The sequence below is a fragment of the Perissodus microlepis genome, chromosome 18, assembly GCF_051167445.1.
Source record: "Perissodus microlepis isolate ML-2025 ecotype Zambia chromosome 18, ASM5116744v1, whole genome shotgun sequence".
Taxonomy (NCBI): Eukaryota; Metazoa; Chordata; class Actinopteri; order Cichliformes; family Cichlidae; genus Perissodus; species Perissodus microlepis.
In genome coordinates this window covers 1,776,802-1,803,926 of record NC_140478.1, presented here as the reverse complement: position 1 = coordinate 1,803,926, position 27,125 = coordinate 1,776,802, and the positions used below count along the sequence as shown (strand labels likewise).

Genomic DNA, 27,125 nt, shown 5'->3' with positions numbered 1-27,125 from the left:
TAACAACAGCAGGCTACGGACAATTATAAGTTTTAGCTTTTAAATAGGCTGTATACATTTCAATGGGAGCAACAGGACGGTCAAATGTCGCTGATTTTACTACAGAGTAGGACGGATTGTAGGGTAGCAAACATAATCGGAAAACACGTTTTCAACAATGCAGGTCACCTGGTGTAATGTTTTTCAGCTAAAAAGAAACATGTTCTGACTCCTACCTAACTATATAAAGAGTAACATGCAGCTAATATGTCCTGTCTTAAGCCAGGCACTTACGCCTCCGCTCTGCTGCGTCTCAGCCACCATCGCTCTGGCACAAAGGGCACCAGAGCCAGAGCAGGGGAGAGGCGAGCTGGAACAAACCATTTTGGGAGGGGGGGATATCTATACTTTTGTTGTTAAAATATTACATCTCAACCAAGTACAGTACTGTATGCTTTTTATATTTTTAGTAGTGTGTCACACAAACAGCAAATATTGTCAAAAAAAGTAAGAAATCTTTGGGGGTGCTGAAGCACCCCCAAAATGGGCTAAAATCGCCCCTGATACTGTTTAACCAGCATTTCCTCTAAACTACTTATAGAAATGTGGTTTACCTGGACAAAACTAGCATCATGCTCATCCTTTTGACAACCCTGATTGAGTGGCCCATTGACAACCCAACCAAGACGAGTTAGCACAGCATAGGGTCCATTACCCTCACTGTTAATGATTCTCCAAGGTTCCAGCGCTTTGGGAGAATTTACACCAATAAGCAGCCCAATGCCAGCATTTATCGGTGTCAACTTATCTTTTAAGTAAGGCCATTTTCTTAAGTCTTCTTCTTTAGGGATATTTTCTTTAGTGACAGGAATAGCCTTTTGAGTGTACCTCAAATACTCATTCTGTTTTAAAGCAGCTACTTCCGTACCAAAAAGTTTATAGCTACTTACTGGCCTTTCCTGACCGTCTTTAACATGATTTCCACTTTCTTTCCAGATGCATTTAACTGCATCATCAACGCCTCGGTGCAAAAAGTTGCAGAGCTGCCGGGATCAAGAAAGGCATATGTCTCAACAACCTTTGTCCCATTTTCCAACTTCACTTTTACTGGAATAACTGACAAGGCACATTCATTAGACCCGGCCCCGGCCCCAGTATGGCTACCAAAGTTCAAAGAAACAAGAGCATATGAGACTGATGATTCTTTACAGACAGCTTTAGCTGCTTGCAACTGCCATTCTTTTGAGTCTATGTGGAGAACAGTAGAGTGATTTTTATTACAGGTGTGGCACGTCAAACGATGTGGACAAGCTTTACTCATGTGGCCTCTTTGTAAGCAACCAAAGCATAAACCTTTACTCTTAAGGAATGTCACCTTTTATTTCTTGGCTTTTAGTTTGAATGAGTCACATACGTCCAAAAAATGATTTTAGTCACAAAACAAGCACCGAGTTTGATCTAAGCCTTTATCTTCATGGCTTATTTGAATACGTTCCAGTTTGCATTTGTCATTGTTCTGTTCTGAAACTACAGCAACAGAAGTAGCAAAGCTTCTGCTTTTAGTTTTAAACGGTGCCTTTGATGGTTTTGAAGCCATCTTCTCTTTTGTGTTTTGACTCTCTCCAAAAACAGGATCTAATGCAGCTCTTGTTTGCTTTTCAAGAAAATCTTTAAATCTTGCTCTGCGATTGCACTTTTCTGTTCTATCAACAACTATTATTCGCCATTTATCGCGAAGTCTAAAAGCAACTTTGAAACAAGAATCCTCATATTGGTTGAATTTTCCAGCTCATCAAGAAACCCGGCTTCATATATAATATATACATATTCAAATATGATCTTTCTGGGTCACAAAATAAACCTTTAACATATTTTCAGGCAAGATTGTAGCTGTGTAAACTTCAAATATCTACCCACCAGCTCGAAAGCTGACCGGGAGGTCGAGGCTCACTAGAGCCGGCAAGAACAGCGAACTCCCGGCACATAGTTTTCAGATCCCTGCAGTCTTTCACTACTCAGATTAAACATGATATATAAGTCACTTAGATAACTTAAAAATTGTTTGACTTTTTCATTGTTTCATTTGTTCCTGAGTAAATCGGTTTGGTTGAGATTAAAGTTATAGTTTTCACACAGCTGAATAAACGTCAAACAGAAAACTGATTAAACAGAAGTGTGAACCTCAGACGGTGAGGTTAAAGGTACCTGTTGGTGAAACTGCTCTTCAGATTGTCTAGTGTGTTATGGAGGGAGTGGGAATCATTGTCCATGATTGCCAGCAAATGTTAAAATGGCATAAAAGTAAAATATGAGGAATAAAAGCAGTCTGGCTCTATAAGAACAGAGGATTTTCCTTCTGGCTTATCTTTAAAACACAGTGAGTCAGTCCTCACTAATAAAGTTTACTGGATTTGAGCTGCTAACTGAAAGAGTCACTTTGTTGCTTTTGTCTGATTATGTTTAGGTTGTCCCACAGCTGACATTTTTTTTTTGTAAGTGTTATTTTTTTGATTAATTTTTCAAATAAATACATTTCTATTTAAATGTTTTTTTACACTGCTGTTTAAAAAATGCATTTTAACAAAGTATATTAAATTGTGCATAATATTTACACAGCAGTTTGACAATTATTTGTTTGTATCTTAATCAGGAAGTGTGCAGAGTATTCAGAGAACCCAACTGACAACACAACCTATAGGGAAACGCTTCAGCCAGAACCTGCAGAGCAACACCTGAACATGTTTCTTTTCTTTGTACAGTTTTGGGGCTGATTGTTCTTTAAACACCACACTAACACACTAACTTTTAATGCACTCAATGTGTACATTGTATCCATAAAGTGTCGATGGCAGAGGTGTGAATTAACTGTTTCATCATCAGAGACGTCTTTGTGTTGCCTTGTCTGCTAACTGTGTAGAGCTGGTTTTTCTTTGTACATAGTCAAGCAGATAAGACTGCTTGTAACTGTTCAAAAGCTATGCCCAGTTTTTCTGGTAAATTATCTCCTAAAAACCATGCAAATAAAATGTGCATGTGGCCACCTAACCAGCATTGTACCTGAATTGTTACTTAATCAAAAGCAATCAATACCAACCAATGGAAAACCCCACGTATATTAAGACAAGTCATAACATTAGACTGAAAACATTCTTTGTAGTAAATGTTTGTTAACAGACATAACAATACAGTGCAAAGCTGAAAAAAAAAAAAAAAAAAAAAACTGGATTTCACCATCCAGGACAGGACAAAGGAGTGGCTGAGGCTTAAATACACAGAATGGTTATTGGGGCAAAACAGCCGAAATTTATGAAGGACAACGACACAGGGGATGTTAATCTAAACACTGAGCCCTAAAGACAGAGGACTAACAAAATAAAACAGGAAATAACTAACACAAACTAATTCTTGATATACAGAACAGGAGGTGTCACTACAACCCCCCAGTGGCCCCCTCTGGCAAGACTATCCTATGTTGGTAATATTGTAATAAGGTTGCATAAAACTGGTGCATCTCAGGGCCAACAAGGAACAGGAAAAAGTTCACTCTTATATGATCTAATACTTTGTCTTTCCTGAACAAGTTTGCTCTTAAAGTTAACTCCATCCTGGGAGAGTGAATCTTAAGCTGCTTCTACTCAGCTCTGCAGAGAATCATTATTTGGTTTTCATATGTACCTATTTTCAGCGATATCAGCTTTAATAGCAGGAAATTGACTAGGCATGTAATTATTTTCTTTCTCTTCTTTTCACTATATTTCTCAAGTCAATTTCCTGGAGGAACCCAAGGGATAAATAAAGTTTCATCGAATCTAAGTAACCTATATTTGACAACAGGATGTAATATTCACAATTCTAAGTCAGAGAGCTGAAAATAAAACCACAAAAGATGAGATACAAAACTTTATTTCACAACTAACACTTTAAAAGGAGGATTTTAGACAAAGACTGAGGGAGGGCGACCTATGTTCCCAAGGGAGGACAAATCTGTCCACACCAGTACAAAGTACACTATACTTAACAGGGGATCTATACACTGCAAATGACCGCATGTAAATTAATGACACGGCACTCCATAAAACTAAGATGGGACCCGTAATTACAACTCCCCGCCTAGCTTGGGAGGCACTGCATCTAGTGCTCCGATAACCACTGGGACCACTGTTACCTTCACCTTCCACATCTTCTCAAGCTCTTCTTTGAGCCCTTGGTACTTCTCGTGTTCCTGTCGCTCAGTATCGCTACATCGATCATTGTAGCGTCTTCTTCCACTTGTCCACCACCACTATATCCTGTTGGTTACCTGACATCACCAGACAGGTGATGTTCGTTAGCCACCATTTTGTTCAGTTCACTAGCCACTGAGCATTGCTGTTATGGATTGTGTCCTTCTCCCATATGCTCAATCTCCAGCCTTGGTGGTGCCGTTCTGGCTGCCCAGCCAGGGCAAGCCGCTCTCCTCTGCCCTAGTTGGTGATGTCAGCAAGCCACTGTCTTCTGGATTTACTGATGATGTCAGCCACCTGCTGTCCTCTGCCCTGGCTCGTTATATCATTGTGATGTCATTTTGCCACAGAATAATAGTATGTCAGTAGTTAGTGCAAAGGTGGTCAACTCTAGGCTTCGAGGGCCGGTGTCCTGCAGGTTTTAGATGTGTTCTTGATCCAACACACCTGATGGCTAAATTACCTCCTCAACATGTATTGTAGTTCTCCAGAGGCCTGGTAATGAACTACTCATTTGATTCAGGTGTGTTGACCCAGGGTGAGCTCTAAAACCTGCAGACACCGGCCCTCAAGGCCTGGAGTTGCCCACCCCTGGGTTAGTGCGTGCCAACTGGATAGAGCATTCTGATTGGCCCGCTAAATTCAAGCTTATTGTTCATTGGTGGATTTCTCTTCTGCACACAGGTAGTTCAGATCTGGGCAGCAGGAGTCACTTGATGACTTTTAGAATCATCTTTTCTAACTGAATGACTAAAACTTAGTCATTAATCATTCAGTGATTAAAATAATATGAACTTTTAATATTCATTCAGATGTTTTCTGACTCTAAATTTTCTTTTGTCATTTCTCAGCTTTTTCTAATTTACATTTTAAACATGTTCATTTCTTCTTTGTGATTGTCAGCTCTCAGTTCTGCACTTTTGTTTTCAGGTGAAAAATTCTGCATTATTCAGCTCATTCAACATTTTTAACTGAACATTCAGCAGTTATTTCGTTTCAGCTCAAAACATTCAGCTATCAGCTTTCACACTGCAGTTTCTTCAGAAAATGTATTTTCTAGTTTTTTCATTGATTTGTTGTGGTGTGTTTAGTTGCCTTGCATAGCACGCCAAAGTTGTGTTTTTAAATCGTGCTCTATTTGGATTGGATTACACATTAAAAAAAATGTGCAATCAAAAACTGTTTTTGTTCAGCTTTAGTAAAATAAAAATAAAATATAACCAGAGATGGGCAGTAACGCGTTACTGTAATCCGATTACTTTTTTCAAGTAACGAGTAAAGTAAGGGATTACTATTGCAAAAACGGTAATTAGATTACCGTTACTTTCCCGTAGGAACGCTGCATTACTGCGTTACTAGAACCGTGATTTTTTTGCGAGAATGTCTCATGACAGTGACGTAAGCAAGTGCGACGTTCATGACAACAGCTGTGTGCAGATCAACAATGGATCATATATCGAGTGCAGGAGAGAGTATGAGCGTGCAGCATTTAAAGCTTGGAAGTACTGACCTTACTTTAAGTTTGATTTTGTAAAAAGTGACAAAAACATTAGTGTCTGTTGTACAGCGAAAAAAAACCCTAAACTTCCAAGAAAGCTACGGGAGTTGTAAATCGTGTTTTTAAAAAGTAACTAAGTAACTTAGTAATTAATTACTTTTGAAAATAAGTAATCAGTAAAGTAACGGGATTACTTTTTGGAGAAGTAATCAGTAATTAGTTACTGATTACTTTTTTCAAGTAACTTGACCAACACTGAATATAACACAAACACAAAATGAAGGAGAGATGACAAAAACAATGGGAGAAAGAAAAGACAGGAAGGAGGAGAAAAAAAACAATCATCACATCTCAGATTTCGGCACACTGGGCTAAACTATTCATTTTAGGGAAACATTGCAATGAAAAATGTGAGCATTGATGAGACAATAGAGAATGTTATATTACACTGTATGAGGAAGAAGCAAGAAAATTGATTGAAAGCCTAAACTGATTTAATCTTAAACTAGATTTAATTGATTGACTTAGAAATAAATCAGGAAGCAAAAGTTATCAGGCCATATTTAATTATCTTGGACAAACGCATTTGTGTGACATTTGGATGCACACTCCATACCAGTTGGTGGCGGTAATTCACCAATTCGTTGTTTGTCAACAGCCAAGAAGAAGGAGCAGCAGGCGTCTCCTGCGCTGCTGGGAGCAGGAAGTTGAACAACGACAACAAAGGCTGTGTTAGTTGAAATAATAATATATTTAATACTGGTAGATATGGGTTTTGTCTTCCCTCTGGTTTTGCCTTAAGTGAGGTAAGTTTCCGGGTCTGAAGAACTAGCTTGTTGTATTGTCGCTGACACTGGGACGTTTTCGCCTGTTGTTAGCTTAGCATCCATTTACTACGTTGGATCATCTGTTTTCATTTCAACGTTAGTTGAATTGTATACTTGATCCAGTCAAGTGTTCGGATGCGGTGTTATAGCTGTCAGTGCAAAAACAACACTAGCTTTTATTGTGTTGCATTAACGTTACGCGGCGGCATTAGGACCACAGAAGCCATTTAACAGTGTCTGCCAATGAAGTACTGTCGAGAAGACAAAGGCTGTGCCGGAGTCATCTGGAAATGGCTTTCTATCCCTGCGACAGAGCTGCCCAGAGTTTAGTCCGCTTCTTGCTCTGTGACAGCTCCAGCGCCCCTTCGTCCGGATGGGATAACCGGAAGAAAATAATGGACGTGACATTCACGTGCATGTGATGTGTCAGGATTAGACATTACCTTCAATAATTGCACAGCATTATTGGTTTTATAAACAGGACCTTTGAAATCTGTATGTGTCTTCACAAGTGGAATACCATCTTAGACCCGCAGCATACAGTCCCCAAAACCAGTGGCTAACTACCTTCCTTTTGTCGCAAATTCTTGAAAAAGTAGTTGCTAAACAGCTAACTGATCATCTGCAGAGGAATCGCTTATTTGAAGAGTTTCAGTCAAGTTTCAGAGCTCATCACAGCACAGAAACAGAATTAGAGAAGGATACAAATGATCTTGTTATGGCCTACAGCGTTCAAAATTTTATTACAGTGATAAGAGCATCTGTAGATCAAATTAAATTAAGTTGAATTACTGGCACATGATGGTGCTAAACATGTTCAAAAAACTTACTTCTTAAATCCAGACAGTGTGAAAATTCCTGCCAGGTTTTAGAGTTGGGCTTTATGGTGTAAATTAGCCTTTATACACGTAGTGTTTAATGTCCACAATAATCAAGGTATCTAAACCAGTCATGAGTGTTAAAGTTTGTAAAGCAAAGCATTGCATGAATATATGGTTAAATGTGTTTTAGAAAAGCACTACATAAAGATCAGCCCTTTCAATATTTCTCTCTTTAAGCAGGTCCTTGTGTGGAAACCTTTGGACACACCTGACACCCCATTTGCTGAGCAGGACTATGGAGGAAACAAGCAGGGAGGCAGTTGCCACTGCAGTGCAGCGTGTGGCAGGGATGCTGCAGAGGTCAGATCAGCTGGATAAAGTGGAGCAATACAGAAGAAGAGAAGCCCGTAAAAAGGCGTCAGTGGAAGCGCGGCTCAAGGTGATGTGTTTCCTCTGTGTGTACTGTTATTGTTATCTTAGCAATGTCTAGTATTTAATTCAATAACAGCTGAGATAAAGGTATTTTTTATAGCGAATGTATTAATTAGTAATCTACACAGTAGATGGATACACGTTAAACAAGAAAGCAAAGCATTTGTATATAGCACAAGGTTATTAAGTCACAGTAATTCAACAATGATACTGAACATGAATCTGTTTCCTGATGGTCCTTGATGTTCTTCAGGCAGCCATTCAGTCCCAGTTGGATGGTGTTCGGACTGGACTGACCCAGCTGCACAGTGCTCTGCTAGATGTCAAAGATATCCAGAGTTCATTGGCTGATGTCAGTAAAGACTGGAGGCAGAGCATTAACACCATTGAAAACCTAAAAGATGTCAAGGATGCTGTAGTTCAGCACAGCCAGCTGGCTGCTGCTGTGGAAAACCTAAAAAATATCTTCTCTGGTAAGTTTAGCTGAACCTAAAAACTTCAATCTAAAAGATGCCAACAATATTCTGTTACTATAGAAACCTTATCTGCTCTTGGTTTTTACTGGCATGGGTGTCTTTTTCCTTTGCTTTGTGTCTAGTGCCAGAGATAGTGGGAGAGACACAGCAGCTGATAGAACAGGCAGAGCTGCTGCAGGCCCACAGGAAGCTGATGGAGCTGGAGTGTTCACGTGATGACCTCATGTATGAGCAGTACCGTATGGACAGCAAGAACACCAGTGACATGCATCTCATTTCCATCTACTTTGAAGATGTAAGCAAACATAGCAAAGTCGACGTAGAGAGTTGGACCGGTGGCAGCCTTGCCCCTAAAAGTATAGCTTGGAACAAAATCCATCACAGAATACAACAAACGTTACAAATAAGTACAGTTTGCTCAGACTACCTGTGTGGTTGCGCGCACGTGCCTGCTAGAATACATTTTGTGGTCAAACTCCATTACAGTGTGCTTAAAGTTCATGCAAATAATATGCATGTAGAATACATGCAAAGCCGAGTTCCACTTGTCACTTGGAATTGTCCTCTTGGGTACAAGTTCGTGCACCCCGGTCAACTGGCATTACCTGCTTTGTTGAAGAATTTGATTGGACAAGTCAGTGTCATTCACACACAGTGCAGGTACTTTTGTCATTTGAAAACTTTGAATGTTGAAAGCATTGAAAAGGCATAAAAGAGCTACGTCTGAAAAAAGTGAATAAAAATCTCAGATAGTAAAAGTGTTTAAAAAAAAATACAGTTTATGAGTAAAAAATAGTTTGACCTGGCTTCATGAAGTGACACCAATTCCTTAAACTTGTGTTCATTCTTTTTCTTTCTTTTTTTAACCTTTATTTAACCAGACAAAAAAAATCCTGTGATTAAAAATATGGCCTGGTTCAACACAAGTAGTTGTTCAGAAGCCTCAAAAAGCTTTCGCTCTCTCTGTTCTCTTCCAGGTTCAGGGACTGTCAGACGAGCTGGCTAAACAATTATGGATGGTACTGCAGCGGTCCATGGTAACAGTTCGTCGTGACCCCACCATGCTGGTGTCAGTAGTTCGTATCATTGAGCGGGAGGAGAAGATTGATCGGCGTATGGTTGACCGAAAAAAGCAGACTGGGTTCATCCCGCCTGGGCGGCCCAAAAAGTGGAAGGACAAGATGTTTGAGGTCAGAACAGAATAATACTTTGTAAATACTGAGAGAAAAAACTACAGAAACAATTACAAAGGGTCTGAAAACTCTCCACATCTTTTTAAGTACCTGCCAACTCTTCTTAAATCGTATCAGTCATTGTGTTTGTGTGTACTTATCCAAAACTTGTTTACATTTAATTTGCCTTTGCTTTTATTTTCATTTTCTTCATAAAATATTTCAGTCTTTGTATTTCTGACCATATGGTTAGTATTCTGTCAGCTGTAGGACTGGTGTATGTCTGCAGTGATCTCCATCCACTTATGGAGACCCCTTTGACTCATTTAAACCTGTGTTTGCAGTCATGGTTGACGCAGCCACAAAGCCAGTGAGCATTTATGAAGCCTTTGGTGGATTCTTTTGCAGGTGTTGGAGGGTACAGTCAGCACCCGCATTGAGGGCACACAAGCAGTCACAAGAGAGGCTGATAAAATGTGGCTGGTTCGTCTTCTAGAAATAACCAGGAAATATGTTCTGGATGATCTGATTGTTGTCAAAAATCTCATGGTGCAGTGTTTCCCCCCACACTACAACACATTCAACAGGTCAGAGATATCATTTCTTGTAAGAGTGTGAAGTCACATTTATGCTAAATGTTTATAAATGTCTTTCAGTCCCAACAATCCTCAGGTTATTTGTACATCATTAAAAAACTGAAGATCTGCAGATCTATCAAACTGTTTCCATAGTGAGGTAAAGGGGCTTTGTACATTTAGTAGACCCCGCCAGGACTACATGTGAAAATGAGTCTGGCTAAATCTGGTATATTTAAGTGCTCATGTTCATTCGTATGCATTGTCCTTTTTAAATAAACACGAGTCAACAATATATTCTACATATATGCTTTTGTGTGTCGTATTCAGAGACGTGCTCACCCACATGTGCACCCTGTATGCGTGTTTCAGGTTTTTCCGTCTTTACCATAATGCTGTGTCCACGCGTGTCAAAGAACTGGCCTCTGAGGACTTGGAGGCTAATGAGATTGTGTCTCTTCTGACGTGGGTCCTCAACACATATAAGAGGTACACACACAAAGCACACTTTGCGAGTCTTTGCTTGGAAGCATGTATTTAAACTGACCTAACCTTGGGGCATCTTACTACTGTTGAGCAAAGCTCATGAGGAATCTGCAGGTGTGACAGATGTACTGTTATAGAACGTGTGTGTGTGTGTGTGTGTCCCAGCGTGGAGATGATGGGCCATCCAGAGCTCTGTTCAGAGTGTGACATCCACCAGCTGGAGCCTTTGCTGCCTCGAGAGGTGGTGGACGACCTGCTCAGCAAATATGTGAAGACCTTTACAGTAAGTTACTACCAGGAACTCTCTGGATTGTCTCATTCAAGTTATTGTGCCTGTAATATTTATTTATACAGTATGTTGTGCAGTTTAAATTCTCATGTAATTAAAAACTGCGAGTGCTGCACTACAGTAGACCGGCTCCTTGAACATCCAACTGCAAAAAAACCAACTCCTCATGTCCTCATATCTGTAACTTGTAATGTCAGCATCTCATTAAAAAATGACAATATGTCACAAGGAACAGAAATCAAGTCAATTCCTGTTTCTGTTTGACGTTCATGTCTTTAGTCTAATATAACAGGCTGGCTACGCAAGGCCCTGGAAACGGATAAGAAAGACTGGCAAAAGGAAACAGAGCCTGAGGCTGATCAAGACGGATACTATCAGACCACACTGCCGGCCATCGTCTTTCAGGTAACGCCCAGCTCCCCTGTGAGGAGTGAGCCCGTATAGAGCTTTAAGATTCTCAGTATGCCTGGACTGTGGGTTCGCTGGAGTTAAGTGGCCGTGTTGATAACACGCCTCGTGTAAATGTTCTCAGCCAGATGATGTCCACACTGTTTTTTTTAACTAAGCGTCAACACTCATATTACAGACCACGCCTGTTTTTTCAATAGCATTACTAGTTACCTCTTTAAAATGTAACAAGCCATGTAACTATGTTAATTAGTTTAACTACGTGAAACACACTACACTTGATTATTTGTAAAGATGTTTCAACAGTAGCAGAGGATCCTTTACAGGTTCCACACGTTCTGTTAAGTTTGTGTCTTTTGATATTGCACCATTTTTATTCCTGTAAACATTTGTCTCTGCTTATTCACTGGCATGCTCACCTGCCTCAGCCTGGTTCACTGCTGCAGTAATGCACTTTGATTGGCAGAGAAGAGGCAGAGCACAGAAAGGAGGAGATAAAGTTTTATACAACTGTAATTAAACTTGGTTATGTTTAACTAGTTACTCTCCAACACTGCTCATTGTTAAAAGCAGTTTATTTTCACTGCACTTGATGAAGAAAAAATGAGATCTAAAGCGTGGTGGGGGAAGTATCGCGGTCACACTGATCAGGTGGACAGTCATGGAAACTTTTATCAGGCACAGTGTTAGACTGAAGCTGTACCTCACTGACTGCAGTTTAAAGGATTTGCTGTGACATCCAGTGTACTGTGTGATGTCTGCTACATTGTACTTGCTTCTTGAAAGTGCTCCTCTGATTCTGTCTCGACTCCTCAGATGTTTGAGCAGAACCTACAAGTTGCTGCACAGATTGATGGAGATTTTAAAGAAAAGGTTCTGAAGCTTTGCCTGAAACAAATGAACACTTTCCTTATCAGGTATTTCTGTCATATGTTTTTTTTTACTTTTCTTGTAACAGTTCAAGAAAAATGTCAGTGTGATTTTGAATTTTATGAAAGTGTCATTTAAACCACAGCTTTATGATAAGCACCTCCTGCAGTAGTGAGTTTCAGGCCTTGATTTTCATGCTCAGACATATGCAAACCCTAGTGCTGTGTAAACAAACTTGTATTTTCCTGTAGCTATTTCCTTGTTTGCACCACTTTTTTTCACGAGGACTTAATAGTTCCACTGAGGTGTACGCTAAGGGACAACTCACTGCATGTAGTTACACTGACAAATACCTTTATTTCCATTCTGGTGCTGCAGGTAAAATCATTCACCAGCAACTTTAATGAATTGAGGCTGCACAGCACTATATACTAATGGCCTTATAGTACACAGTATAGTATAGTATAGTATAGTACACACCACAGTTTCACACAACATAACCATTGTTTAAAATTTGTGCGAGAATTATTAGTCTGCATTTTCTAGTGTTGACTTATTGTGAGACTGACAGATTGAAACAATTCACACAGTTCTCTGAAAAACTGTGGACCAGTTAAAACCAGCGTGATGAGACTTTGTCATTAATCATTGAATAGAAGCTTGACGTATGTTAAACATTTGAGAGAATCTGGATCATTGTGATGAATAAAACTGTTGTGATGTGAATCCGGTTCTAATTGTTTCTGTTCTCACTTCATTTGGAAGTGTGCTACAAGTGCATCTTGCAACATTGGGCCCAAAACGAACACCCTCAACGTGGTTCATAAAAGTCCCTGGTTCTCCAAATTAAAAGTAGCTAATAATGAATAGTAATTGCATCCATTTAGAGAGCAAGTAAGAGAACAAACTACGGAAATATCTTTACCAGTAACTATGTGTGTTTTGTTTGCAGGTACAGGGAGGAGGCGGTGAGCTACAAAGAAGAGCACCTGAGAGACAGGCAGCTGCCTCAGTGTTATGTACAGTATATGATAGCCATCATTAACAACTGCCAGACATTTAAGTGAGTTGTAATTTCATTCATGAACTAGTGTTAACATATTATCCAAATAAGAGGTGGATTACTCTGTAATTTACCCCATCAGCCATAACAGACTGATGGGGTATTGTCATCAGCTCGCTGGGCGGGCAGGCGGTTGGCATGAACACCTAAGATTGTGACACCATAGGTGCATCTACGAATGATCTCAGACAAGTTCAAATCACACTGACTGGCAGTGTGCTGGCAAAGATTGTTGAAGATTTCTGTCTGCTTACCTGTGCTTGATACAGTAAGAGCTCAGCGACACTGAGCTCAAGCTCAGACATACAGCTGTGGAAAGCTGTGATGTGCTGAGATCTTAATGAAGGCAAATCACTTTCATCAGCTGCTCCTGTTTGTTACACACATTCTGGTGCACAAGAGACAGCAGCGGCTAACAGGAGGGACAACGTGTGTGTCAGGTTTTTAGTTATTTTTAGAAGTTATTTTATTGACCACAGGTATGTGTGTTGATTTTCAAAATAAAAGTAATGGGACAGTGATTGTAAGAATTTCACAGGATTGTCCCTTTTTCATAACAAAGGCCTCTGCTTATTGGTTGATGCTGTGAAATGTTCAGTATAAGCCACTGTCAGCAATGTGTGCTACTCAGTCCTTCGTAGAATCCTCCGTCACTCTTTATGAACTGCAGTCAGCTGGAAGATGTTGCATCATGTGTTTTTTATTGTTGCACAGGTTTTACCCAAATTCATGCTTTACTGGTATTACATTTAGCAATGACTGTACTGTTTAAACAATTATACGGTTATATGTCTTTGTATTATTTATTAGTTTTAATTAGTTTTCAAAACTTTGCATACTGTTTTGTTCGTGTTTAAAAAGCATCACAAATTCAGAAGTGGTGTTCTGGAAGTTATGGTGAGAAAACATGCAAAAATATGCCAGTATTAATATAAGCCACTAGGATGTGATATGTTCTGTAAACACAGGCTGGTGAAAGTGGCTCACCGCTGATGCTGTGTCTGTCAGTGAAACTGATTTATGGGTCAGTCGTGTATTGAAGATTCATTTGTAAACAGTCCCATCTGTCACTCAGGGAGTCCATCAACAGTCTGAAGAGGAAGTACTCTCAGTCATCAGAGCCCACTGACAGTGATGCTGCCATAGAGAGGACGCTCAATGAGGTGGCAAAGGAGGGTTGTCAGTTCCTGTTAGATGAAGTTTTCCTTGATCTTGAGGTAAAAAGTATATTTTTAATAATACTATAGTTACTACATGTTTATATGTTGTTTGTTGTATTTCTAGTTTCATTTTCTATAAAAAAAAAAAAAAAAAAAAAACTCCGGTCTGATATTGTAATCGGATTTTTATTAAATATATTATAAAAGGATACCAGTCATGTTCATTGAATGCGCAGAGCCTGAAAGTAGTGTTTTACTGTTTGGGTGCTCCAGAAAACACGTCTGTCACGTTCAGTCCACGGCTTTCAGAGGAAGTACTTTCTCTAGTCTTGCAGCAAAGCATTTAGCTACTATTTTGGTGTCCACTTCAAAGGAATATAGGTGTTTATAATCAAATTTAAATCCATTATATATTTCCTGTTGAGAGACAAATGAATCTGCTGTATATTAGGTGTTGTTGCTTCGTGGGTCTTTGAGCGAGTAAATGGCCAGCCTGCTCTCCTTGCTCACACATTGTAATAATAATAACACAAAAACTTTACAGATTTATCAGCTGAAAGTGAGTCAAACTCTTATTTAAGACAAATTCTCTTATTATAAGATTTCGAGGGTGCAGTTGAGTTTTATTGCAGAGTTTAAGAGGTTTCACCTCTTAAACTCTGCAATAAAATAACAAAAAATACAAATGAGGATTTATTTTAGCATTACGAATGAATGATAAGAATTTACTCTCAGATGTTTATATACTGATTACAAATTATTCTCTCATTACATTTTCCAGAGTCACTTGAACGAACTGCTGACCAGGAAGTGGCTGACAGGCTCTCATGCTGTGGATACCATCTGTGTGACGGTGGAGGACTATTTCAATGACTTCAACAAGATTAAGAAACCTTTCAATCAGGTAGAAGTTTTGCAAACAGCCATAGAGTCCAGTGAAATTGAATAACGATGTTTTCAGCATGTAGATCTGAGCTGTTTCCGTAGCTTCCACAGCTGTAGTGTAACTCTACTCTGAGGACTAACCTGCTCTATGTGCTGTGTGCAGGAGATGACGAGTGAGGCCCTGCGCAGGGTGGTAGTCGAGTACATTAAAGCAGTGATGCAAAAGAGGATCACTTTTAAAAACCCTGACGAGAGAAAGGAGGGAGCTGAAAGGATGATGAAGGAAGCTGATCAGTTCAAGTTCCTCTTTAGAAAATTGGCTGCGGTAAGTTCACATGTGTGCAGTGGTCTTTGGTATGGAAATATGTGGACAGTTACGTGTGTGGTTCTTCTCTCATTTTGATAATTACTGCTTATAGCTCATGAAAATCCAAAATCCAGGATCTCGAATGACTACAATGTTTCAGATTAATCAAAAAAATGAACTACAATAATGTCTGACTTCCTAAAATATATTTAAAATGTATATTAATTTAACATAATACCTCATTGATTTTTATATTGACCTAAATGAGCTCAGACTTGACTCTTTAAAGTTTTGTTTTTGTGTGGATTTTGTACCCTAACTCTAATTAATGTACTGTGAAGAGTTTAACAGCCAAGCAGATGATACACACGATCCTCACACAGCAGCGTATGAAAATATTCTTGGTTCTCTTTTGTTTTTTAACCATGTAGGGTGAGGACACAGACTGGCTTTGTGGTGCCATCACTGCTATTGCAGAAGTGTTCAAGCTGACTGACCCCACATTGTTGTTCCTGGAGGTCTCCACGCTGGTGTCTAAATATCCTGATATCAGGTACACAGACACATGCTAACGCTGACTAGCATTCCAGCTGTTGTCAGCATCATTCCCATATTTTCAGCATGGTACTTTAGACATATACAAGAACTGAAATGATGGGATCATTTTTTTATATGGCACATTTACACTAAACATTTTTTTCTCTCAAATTGCTGCTTTCATGGTCATTTGAGGAAATAGCATAAGCTTTAATTGCAGTAGTTACCCTGAAAAAACGCTACACAAATAGTGTGCAGGTATAGTTTTTTCATTTGATACATTTTAGTTATCAGTTTTATTGTTCTCAATGCTGTGTGTTTACTGATTTGGAGCTTTAAGTGCAGATTAAGCACTAAGTGTATAAAGCTCATTTATTGAGCCCTGCTCTCCAAAACTGACAGAGCTGTAACAGTGTCTGTGTAGCTGGATTTAAGAAGTGCTTACATTTTTGAGTGTTTGGCGCCATCTTCTGTCAGTACAGAAGGTTACATCACCAGGTTATAAACTTTAAGCATTTATTTCTTAAATCCAGCTTCACAGACAGAATCACATCTGTGTCAGCCTTTGAGAGCAGAGCTCCATGATGTAAGTTAGCCTTTGTACATGTAGTGCTAAATGTCCACTTTGAAATGCTTCTAGTTAAAGTGCTCTTTGGAAGGAAAACATACAAAGTTAAAACATCAAAGAACTGATTAATATTCCACTCTGACTCCAGGTGGGAATTTGCTCCTGACGTCGCAGCATTAGAAAAGAGAGTTTTTCATGCAATCTGTTTACACATCTTGATGAGGGTGTGCACGCTGAATCGTGTTGGTGTTCTTTCTGTTAAGCATGACCATGCCATGAGAAAAAAGCATTTCAGACTTAGTTTAAAAAGAGAGTGCCTTGGGGTTCGCTAATGTTGAAGTGTGCCTGATCACTGAGTGAGCCGTGACAGTGCTACCAAGGCCATCAACTGCTACACCACGCGGAATACAGCATGTGTCTGTAATGAGTTTGCCTACACGTGGCTGAGGTTGTTTGTCCCTCCGGCTCTCTGTAGGGAGGAGCACATCCAGGCGCTGCTTGCTGTGCGTGGTGATGCCAGCAGGGAGATGCGGCAGATGATCATCGGAACGCTCAGCGAGAATAAAGTGTCACATTCTGGTGTCACACAGTCCATTTTTAAAGACATCGCTGTGCCCACCATTGCCATGACGACCATGACTACAATGACCTCCATGGCAACCTCAAAGCTGCTAAAATAAAGCCTATTTCCATGTCCAGCTCCTTCGGTCACACTAGCATAACAAAAGATACTTTATTTTTCACTGGTTCTTGCAGCCTGCTCTGTTTTCTGTATTCACTCATTTTGTTCCTTCTTTCCTGATCACATGCCTGCTTAAACAAATACAATTTGTATTGTATAAATGGACTGCATCATGGCTTTAATTAGAGGTGCAAAGCATCACAAGACTTTATGTCCTCTCCTTTTACTGAACTTCCCTGTGTTACTTTGTTTCTTGTCAGTCATGTTTCTTTACCTTAGCTGTCCCCTGACTTGTGTACAGCATTCAGTTAACTTATAGTTTCATTTTTAATAGCCGATACTTCAAATTACATGTATGGACTGAGCATGAAAAGAAATGGAACAAAAGCAGGATACCTTAAGAGAAAAATAACTCAAGAGGCCGTGGTATTCAAGTGTTTGTTTGTTTTTTTAATATATTTCATAGAAAGTTCACATGAAAAACAACTGGATCAAAAAGTTTTGGTAATCACCAGAAGCTAAAACCAACCAGACAAAGGTTCCAGAGAGTCAGGTGATGCTCTCCTAGTGTAATTCATTCAGTGTCATATTTCAGCCGGACCTCATCCTCGATGTTATGGGACAAGAGGTGGGGTTCACCATGGACAGGTCACCAATCTGTTGCTCAGAGACAACTGTGCACACCTACAGCCAGTGAACCTGACATGCATGTCTTTGTGGCATGCGTGTTCAAGAAGTTTGTATCCAGTTTCTGTACAGTGCTGGTGTATAATAATGGCAAATTTTAGACACGGAACGTGCTGTAAATACTGACAGTGGGTAAAAGTATACGACAAACGAATTCCCATACGTCTGTTTGGAAATGTTTAATGATTGTCCAAGTCGCGATCCTGCACACTTCAGCGAGTGGTCAGCAGCTATGCAGCCTGTGTCCGGTGGGCGGCGGTATAGAGACGCTAAGCTTGTTGTTAAGCATCGTAGCTAAAGAAGACGCGAGGCGGGGAAGAAGAAAGAAACAGGACGTTGTGTTAAATCTGAGAATGTGCAGATTGCTGAAGATGAATAAACCTCTTTAGTTTCTGTCACGCCCCAATTATCAGACCGTGTGTCTGCTCGACAAACCGACTGAGAGTGCAGACTGCTGATCCTCCGCTGGGTAAGACTGATAGCGTTCATGTTATGGCGACTTTTGTTTACTGCCGGCCAGAGCTAGCTTACTTTAGGTTCGCCAAGCAGCTACTGGTACGAGTAGTATTTCAGTGAGATTGCTTTCTGTTGAATATACTTATGTTTAGTCTTCTCGCTGTTACCATTAGCGGCTCTTTCAGCCCTTGTTAGCCGGGTAGCAGCAGCTACTCTGGGTTCCGCTCAGAGAAGTGAAGCCCAGTGAGTTTTCGTCCGGTTCAGATGGTAACTGAAAGGCATTCTTCCATTTTACGTTTAAATCTTCTCAGTCTGCCTGTTTTCAGACTACATATGTAACTGGCAGATAAAAGTGCGAGACACAGCTGTTGGTCTTCATGTTCAGGCCACACGTCTGTGCACAGGAGGGGCTCACAGGGCTGAACTACATCTTTATGTTCAAAATACTGAAATGTGGAGCTTGGAAGAATCAAATAAAATCTTTCACAGTTTAATTTGAAGAGCGGCGCTGCTTTCAAAAAGTTCTGTTTTTTGTTGTAACACCTGCACTGATTTTTCTGAATCACGGCATATGCCCTCCATACTTTAATAACGCTCATATAAAACGACTAATACTAAGGTTGAAACTAGTAGAAATTAAACTAAAGTAACTAAAACGAAACATTTACAACCAATAAAACTGAAGCGAGCAAGCCCACTCTCGAAATTAAACTGGATTAAAAAGAAAAAGTCCAAATGAAAACTAACTATAAAGTACAACATTATGACTGATCCACAGAATTATAATTCAAAATGATCAGAAGACCTCATAACCTGCATACACTGAACCAGAGGGGAGCCCTTTTCCACCTTATGACACACAGCATCTGATCCAGTGGTAGAGCAGCGTGTGTCCCACAGCCATCAACAGCATTCGCTCATGTTTGCTTTGTGATCCTCGCTGCCTCTCTAAAGGGAGCGTTCCACTTACTGGGCCAGTTTTAACCTGTTATTTTAACAAAATTCTCACCTTAAAAAAACGTTACTACAAAGGTTCTTGTTGATAATGTCATTTTTATTTTTAATCCTTTTGTACCAGAGCAGGGATCGGGCTAAGGGCGTCAGTATAGCCTCTGTACTGCTCACTGCACTATCGCTGCCCGTGGTTAAGGCGCAGGACGCCTCAGATAATACCACCACATGAGTGCTGATATTGGAAGAGAAGAAGTCGAAACTGGAAGCAAGGACTTTGCCAAGTTTTTTGGTTTTTTGCAAACTTTTTAAACTGTTCCCCTTTAACTCCTGAGCTGGAATATCATTAAAGTGGCAATAAAAACCAACACGATCGTATCTTCAACCCGGCTGCAGTGGCCATGGCGCAACATGCCAGGTTACAAAAGTTAAGAGGTCGAAGCACCACAGATAGCACGGCACGCACCAGGTGATGTCACGTCGCACTCTGTGTACAGTGAGCATAAAAACACCATATCACACAGTCCCACCCATTACCCCTGGAAACGCCCCTGTGCCAGAGAAATGCATAAATGTTCATTTTAAAAAAGTTTTCAATTTCAGTTCAATTCTGTTTTATTTCTAAAACACCAAATCACAACAACAGCTTCGTATTGTGGGTAAAGACCCAACAGTCATACAAAGGACTTAGTTTCCATCCTGGAAACCATCAGTAAGCCTGCAGCCTGAGAGCAAAGTGCTCTATCAGGCTCATACGGTACTGTGAGGTTTTCAAGTTGAGATCCGCTCTGATTATTCAAGACCTTGTATGTGAGGATCAGGATTTTAAATTCAGTACTGAATTTAACAGGAAGCCAGTATGAGAAGGATGCTCTCCCTTTCTAGTCCCGGTCAGTACTCTTAGTACAGCTTTTTGGATCAGCTGAAGACTTTTCAGATCATAACGAATTACAGTAATCCACCCTGGAAGTAAATAAATCACATGAGGCAGCATGGTGGTGCACTGTTGCCTCACAGCAAGAACATCCTGGGAACCAACACCACCATTTCTGTGTGGAGTTTCACAGAATTCCTTTCAGCACCCAACTGTTTATACTTTTGAAACCTGATTCATCTTGACTTTTATTAAAGCATTCAGTTTCTCGAGAAACTAATGCAACACACGCTTCACTTTGGAAGTGCCTCTTTGCTGAATAAGGTAATGAAGGAGCCAGTGTAGTTTCTTATCTGTTGTTAAGAGAATCTGATCTAATCTTATTATAGCTGCCACGCAAACACATCTGAGGCACTCGGCTCAGTCTGGAACATTTCTTAACAAATTGATTGTTTGACTGCGATCCCACAAAAAGACTTCCTGAAATCCAAAGTCTTCCAGAGAGGCATGAATTCAATATTTCTGCAGACTTTCTCACTGCTAAGTTGAGGACGCAGTGATTTTGATACTTAATGATCAAGCTAATAAGCAGTGGCTGTCTTCACTGTTTCAGGTTCACCAGGCTTTCTGAAGTTTCTCCAGTCATCCACTCATCATGGTGGAGTACTACCAGGTTTTAGGAGTACGGAAGGATGCGTCTGCAGATGACATAAAGAAAGCGTGAGTTGAAGTTTTAAATGTGGTCCTAGCTGAGAACCTGCACAGAGATGCCATCGCCTGCAGTTTTCTCAGGCTGTCTGGTTTTTGAGCTTTATTAATAAACTGCTGAAGGAGTTCAAGCTAACAGGTAAATGCTGCAGAGCTGCGTCACATCTGCACCACCTGGGAGCTGAATGAACTATCCTTTGTGAGAAGAGTAATAGTTTCCCCTCTGACATGTACATGAATAACGTGACACGTAACATAGCGCTTTGCAGCGTGCTTCGAGGCTTCAGCTGAAACATGGCGGCACATTTCACTTTGAAACCTGGTCAGAAAATTCAGATCAGAAGTGCTCATGTTTTGCTCTTTTACATCTGTACTTTTTCATTGAATGTCTTCAATGCTTTAATGGTAAAAGCCATGCTTTCATTGTTTTCACTGCAACAGCACCTTTTACTTCTGGTGTGCAGGTACAGAAAGCTGGCCCTGAGGTGGCACCCAGATAAAAACCCAGAGAACAAAGAGGAGGCTGAGAAGAAGTTCAAGGAGTTGTCAGAGGCTTATGAAGTCCTGTCTGATGGTTTGTATCACATCTGTGTGTGACGGTGTGTTTTCATTGAGGTCGACTCAGTGAAAACACACGATTCTGTCTCTTCGGTGATCCTTGTATTTCTGTATTTTATTGTATTTATTACTGTTTTCACAGTTTTTTTTTTCAGCTTTTGAAACTTGTCACTTTCCTGTTTTAGCAAACAAGAGGAGTATATATGATCGTTATGGCAAAGAGGGGCTGACAGGGAGCAACGGTGGACGAGGTAAGCATCTCTTTTTAAATGCACCTGTAACTTTGTGAACGTCTTTGTTTGTTTGGTTTGAACACTGGCACGAGATCATATTTATAGCATTTTTACGATGTGTGTGAGGGCGTCATCGCGTTCACTTTAACATTTTCCATGGAGATTATCAAATCGTGCACATAGGGGTGGGATCTTCCAGTTCCCTTATTCCCTTCCACAAAATAATTACATGCTGTGTTTCAAATGTTTGTGCATGTTGGAGGTGCTTCCCCTCTTTGTTGTGATCAGTGGTGGGCCCATTACTCAAAGTCATTATTGCACATATTACTCTCATCCTTTCGTATAATAAAAATAAAATGAATGTCCATATCCACGCTGGAGACTGCGTCACTGTTTCCCTCCACAGACACACGAACTGAAATCAGCTGATCATAGTGAGAGTGCGAGAACTCATAAGCGGAATCGTTAGGCAGGCAGATTTAACGATTCCAAGGAATTGGAATTATTTTCCGGCTCCGGTCGGATGTACACTTTTAACATCACTTTTGACTGACTTGATATTTCAGGGGCGCACTTCCACAATGGAGACCATTTCCATGAACCTTTCACGTTCCGTAACCCAGAAGATGTTTTCAGGGAATTCTTTGGTGCCAGAGACCCATTTGCAGACTTTTTTGGTAAGACCTCCATTCAGCTGAACAAAGCTGCTACATCACTGAGTCTGTGACTGCGTCCAGCTTTGAGCTGCATGTTTGAAGACTTTGGGCCTCCTGCTGTGGTTCTCAGTTATTCTTGCGCTCTGACTCTTTCTCCTCTCAGGTGCAGATCCATTTAGTGATGACTCGTTTTTTGGTAGTGGCCGGCGGCACCAAAGCCGGGCAAGTCGTAGCCGGACAGGTGGCCCTTTTTTGGGGGGCTTTGGTTTCCCAGCCTTCGGTGCCGGCTTCTCCCCTTTTGACCCAGGTAAGCTGTTAGCCAGCGTAAAGCACACGCCGCAGCAGAGTGGCTCCAAAACTGTTGGCAATGTTGATCTTTTGCTTAAATGAATTAAACAGATCAACTTTTTACTTTTAGCCTTTGGTTCTTTTGGCTCCATGAGCGCCGTGGGTCATATCGGTCACATGGGTCACATGACAACAATGGGCAGTATGGGAGGTGGCGGCTTCACCTCTTTCTCATCAACCTCTTTTGGAGGAGGAGGTGGAGGAAGCATGGGCAACTTTCGATCTGTGTCTACCTCCACCAAGACCGTCAACGGCAGGAAGATCACTACTAAAAGGTACTAACCTACCAGATAGCATGTGACAAAATCTTCACTGTGACTCTCTCATGTGCACATAGCAGTGATGTGCATCGTACGGTTAATCTATTCTCAGTTATCGTGCACAAATCTTTATTCCATCCCTGTGGTGTCATCAATGAGCTCAACTTCCGTGTCGCCCAATTCTAAACCAAACAGTCGTGCTAACTTTAATGAAAGATGAACACAAATCATCGCGTCCTGGTGTAGCAACACAGTGAGTCCTTTCAATGCATGACCCATCCAATACATCACTTGTCAGGGAAGCAGCTCTTTGAGCAGCTTTTCACAGGTTAAGAATGAAGCGAGAGCAGCTGGCCGACACCGATTCTCAGAGGAATTCTGAGGAGTTTTAGGAATGTCCTCAGCTGGATGTACTGTATGAAAACTGAATGCTTTTTAATCACAGCTGAGATCACAGTCAGATTAGGCTGAAGGTTTTCTGGTATCAGCTTTGCAGACGTTGGTTGAGGTTTTGCTTTAGTACAGCGGCGATCTTGTAGTAATAGTCTCATCACATGGCAGCCATCTTTGTAATGTCCATGTGTTCCTGGTCTGTGAGCGGGAAGAAGCCCATAATCTTTATACTTACAGTTACTTTGATGTAAACAAACCGTTCGCGTTCTGTAACCCAGAAGATTTCCAGTGTTTCCAGTGCATATAACCTGTTGTGGGCACATGTGGATGTCCAACAACATAACTGGCTCTATGTTTTCCAGTTCTGGAACAGAGTTCTGTTCTGGACCCCTTGAGTGGCACATTTGTCACTGATAGTTGTGAACTGCTGTGCAAATCGTATCAATCAGTAAATCAGAAAAAGGTCTAAGCTTTCTGCCACAGGTTTTTCCTGACTACTATCATGCACCGTGTACGGATGTTTGCATCGCAAAAGCCAGATGATCGGAGATAATATCAATAAATGCTTCATGCTTTCTGCCAGTTTAAGGTCGCCTTATTACTTACCATTATTTAACATTTTTTGTTTCTTACCTTTCCACAGAGTCACAGTTTGATCAGACTTGGCTTATTGCATTTTGAATCCCTGATGTTTATAAAATGATCTAAATGTGGTCTGATAGATGATCGATAATGGATAATGAATGTTTTTGGACAGTCTTACTGTGAATTTAAAATCGAGACTTGGATCAGTCCTGTACATTTGTGTCTTTAACTCTTCACAGTGTTCCTGTGTACAGGTTAGACTTTCCATACAGGTGCTCACATTCACAGTTTATTTTTTTATTGGTTTAAATCAATTCCAACTTTTGCATGCAAGCGACACATCAAATCAGTGCATAGCTCTTCTGTGAAGCAGAGGACAAATGGATGGTTTCATTTCAAACTGAACCAACATGAACATGGGGTGGCTGTAGCAGGTGGTAGAGCAGGTCATCCACTGATCGGAAGGTTGGTGGTTCGATTCCTGGCAGTCTACATGCCAAATATCCCAAATATCCCCTAACCCCAAATGAATGTGTGTGAATGTTAGCTATGAAGTGAATGCACAAGTTGTGTAAAGTGCTTTGAGTGCTCAGATGAGTAGAAAGGCGCTATATAAGAACCAGTCCATTTACCATTTACCATGAAACATTTGTCAAATTGCGACCTCAGAGTGGAAAAGATCCGTTGCTTGAATCAGTGTATAGAAGCAGCCAGAGGTGTTCTGTAGCTTTGTGTGTCCTTTGTTGAAGATTTTTCCAGTGTAATTTTCAGCACTTTGTTCAGTACAACAGCATCAAGAAGAAAAAGCCAAACACACTTTTGCCATTTAATTTGGAGGGAAGTTTCCAAAAAACAGCTCTTTTCTGAAGTGTAGGCAGGAGTTAAGGAGAGTAGGAAGGAAGTAGGAGGTGAGGCTTAGTTAGACCCATGTTTACACCTGCCTAATCATCATCTCAGCAACATCTCAGCAGACTAAACACTGCACCAGCAGACGAGCGGTACGAATGCTGCTCCCATTTACGTGTAAAAGGATTTTCACGATTAAGATGGTGTCAAATGCTCTCTGTTTCTGCAGAATTGTAGAGAACGGTCAGGAGAGAGTTGAGGTGGAAGAGGACGGCCGGCTACGCTCATTAACCATTAATGGCAAAGAGCAGCTGCTGCGACTGGAACACAAGTGAAGACACGCAAACATCCTCCACTGGAGACGTGTTACCTCAGTACCGAGATCCCAATAAAACTTGAGCTCACAGTGGAATAAACAAAGCAACAAAACAATGTAATAATAGCTGTGTTTCATTAGTTGGTTACTTATGTTGTGCTGTTCCATTCATGTCCTTCCCCTGCTGACTCATTTGTTAACCAACACTTTGACTCCAAGGGTTTTCTATGCATTTAGTTGTTGTCTATGAATCGAAGCCGTCCTTTATTTTTGCTCAGGGTGGTGTTATTTTAACATTCGGGACCACAGTATTGCTTTGATGTTCTGATATGACCTTCCCCATTTCAGTACTTTGAGCTTCGCGTCATTCACAACGAGGCGTGACTTTGCTCTTTCATCTGAATCGGAAAAAAAATGATTTTCATTTTGAAACGTGGGTAAGAAGTTTCTATCCCAGCACCCCACATTTATTGCTTGTCTAACCGATTCTTAATATTTATTTATTTTTATTAAAAACACAATGCTGGTAGGATGTGTTTTGCAATTTTATATGTTCTAATACCTGTGTGTTTCTGTTTATTTAATGATGCATGTATACCTGTTGATGTCAAGTCTTAATGTCAAAGCTTTTGATGGAAGGCGTTCCATAAATGACAAATGAATATGGAAGGAATTTTGTGTACTTTGTAAACCAATAAATCTTGAGTTTCATCCTGTTTTCAGGATGTTGAAATATTCGCTGGCTCTGGCGTTAAGTTTTCAGGGATTTAGATGAACAGCTTCTGCTTCAGCTTTCAGTGTCCATCGTGGTTAAAAACTCGTTGGTCTCTTTATTTATTCAGTCTGTGTTGAAATGAATAGTTTCTCAGGTGTATCAGTCAGCAGTATTATAACGATTGTACCACCATGAAATATTTTACAGTAGTTTAATTCCTTGCTTGCAGATTTAGTGATTTACTCGTAGTTACACAGGCCTGGATTACATCACATCTTTGGCCTGAGAACCGAGGAAAAATGAATCTTCCCATTGAACTTTGTGGTTTCCTTCCTCTTTGGAGCTAAAACAGGCCACAAATTTAGTCTTAAACCTTAAAGGGGTATTAGTGACCACAGTGAAAACGTACATCAAGTATTTTAGTATATTCCTACCACATTTTCTCTTTGAGCTGCCTCAGAGTTGACTATTTATTTTATATGTTAGAACAAAAATCAAAAACATGTTGGTTGTGCCAAATGACTCTAGTCCCCTAACAAAAGAAGCATACCTGTCTGCTGACGTGATCTGTTTGCACCAGCACCTTCAGGGGAATATCATTTTCTTTTAACTGGCACATCAGCAGGTGTCCAGAACTGTCTTCTTCATCGTAAACATCCTGTGTGACACTGAAAAACATTCAATGCATTTGTCATTATGCGTGCTCAATCATCCAGGTAAGTAAATCCCAAGAGGTCGATTTTGTCCATCTGGACGTCTTCAGTGGGAGAAACATTTTGTCACTCATCCAAGTGGCTTCTTCAGTCTCAGCTGACTGCAGGTTTCCAACCTTATACATTTGCACATCTGGTCCAGCCCACTGAATGAACAATGGGCTGTGAGGTCAGTTCCTGGATCATTAATATGCAAATTGTCATGACCACTGATCAAAGACGATGAGTAGCATTCACACAGAGTTGGGGAATGGCTGCAATCACAGCATTGTAAGATGGTGACAGATGGACCCTCAGGTACATCTTCCTCGTTTCAGAGATGGTCTTTTCCTTTTCACGTAAATGGCCTCCTTGATTCCTCACTCAAACCAGGATTTGCATATTAATGATCAAGGAACTGACCTCACAGCCTATTGTTCATTCAACATGCCACATTCACCCAAGCACTTTCTTCTATGGTTTTAAGTGCTTACTAACTAACATTCGCAGACATTGATACATTGATGGATGTATCGCAGGGCAACTTAGAGTTAGTATCTTCCCCAAGGATATTTGGCATGCAGACCAA

The 27,125-nt window shown here is 40.5% G+C and overlaps 2 protein-coding genes across 3 annotated transcripts; both read left to right on the top strand.

The window, feature by feature from the left end:
* The first annotated feature begins 6,344 nt into the window (after positions 1 to 6,344).
* exoc3 (exocyst complex component 3) lies at positions 6,345 to 17,692 on the top strand. Of its 2 annotated transcripts, none has more exons than XM_084912489.1 (16): positions 6,345 to 6,506; positions 7,589 to 7,787; positions 8,034 to 8,253; positions 8,379 to 8,551; positions 9,234 to 9,446; positions 9,837 to 10,015; positions 10,376 to 10,492; positions 10,655 to 10,772; positions 11,058 to 11,183; positions 12,003 to 12,103; positions 13,009 to 13,119; positions 14,195 to 14,336; positions 15,061 to 15,183; positions 15,328 to 15,489; positions 15,903 to 16,024; positions 17,052 to 17,692. In XM_084912489.1, exons 2-16 carry the CDS (start codon positions 7,644 to 7,646, stop codon positions 17,254 to 17,256), a joined length of 2,256 nt encoding a protein of 751 aa, XP_084768615.1. In that variant the 5' UTR covers positions 6,345 to 6,506; positions 7,589 to 7,643; the 3' UTR covers positions 17,257 to 17,692. The 2 variants fall into 2 exon arrangements, with proteins under 2 accessions (XP_084768615.1, XP_084768616.1); XM_084912490.1 differs by having other exon boundaries at positions 7,586 to 7,787.
* Positions 17,693 to 17,796: 104 nt separating this feature from the next.
* dnajb6a (DnaJ heat shock protein family (Hsp40) member B6a) lies at positions 17,797 to 25,866 on the top strand. Its single transcript, XM_084912491.1, has 8 exons — positions 17,797 to 18,414; positions 20,840 to 20,946; positions 21,399 to 21,508; positions 21,678 to 21,743; positions 22,292 to 22,402; positions 22,545 to 22,688; positions 22,800 to 23,004; positions 25,043 to 25,866. The coding sequence occupies exons 2-8, from the start codon at positions 20,882 to 20,884 to the stop codon at positions 25,146 to 25,148; spliced, it is 807 nt and encodes a 268-aa protein (XP_084768617.1). The 5' UTR covers positions 17,797 to 18,414; positions 20,840 to 20,881; the 3' UTR covers positions 25,149 to 25,866.
* Positions 25,867 to 27,125: the final 1,259 nt, after the last annotated feature.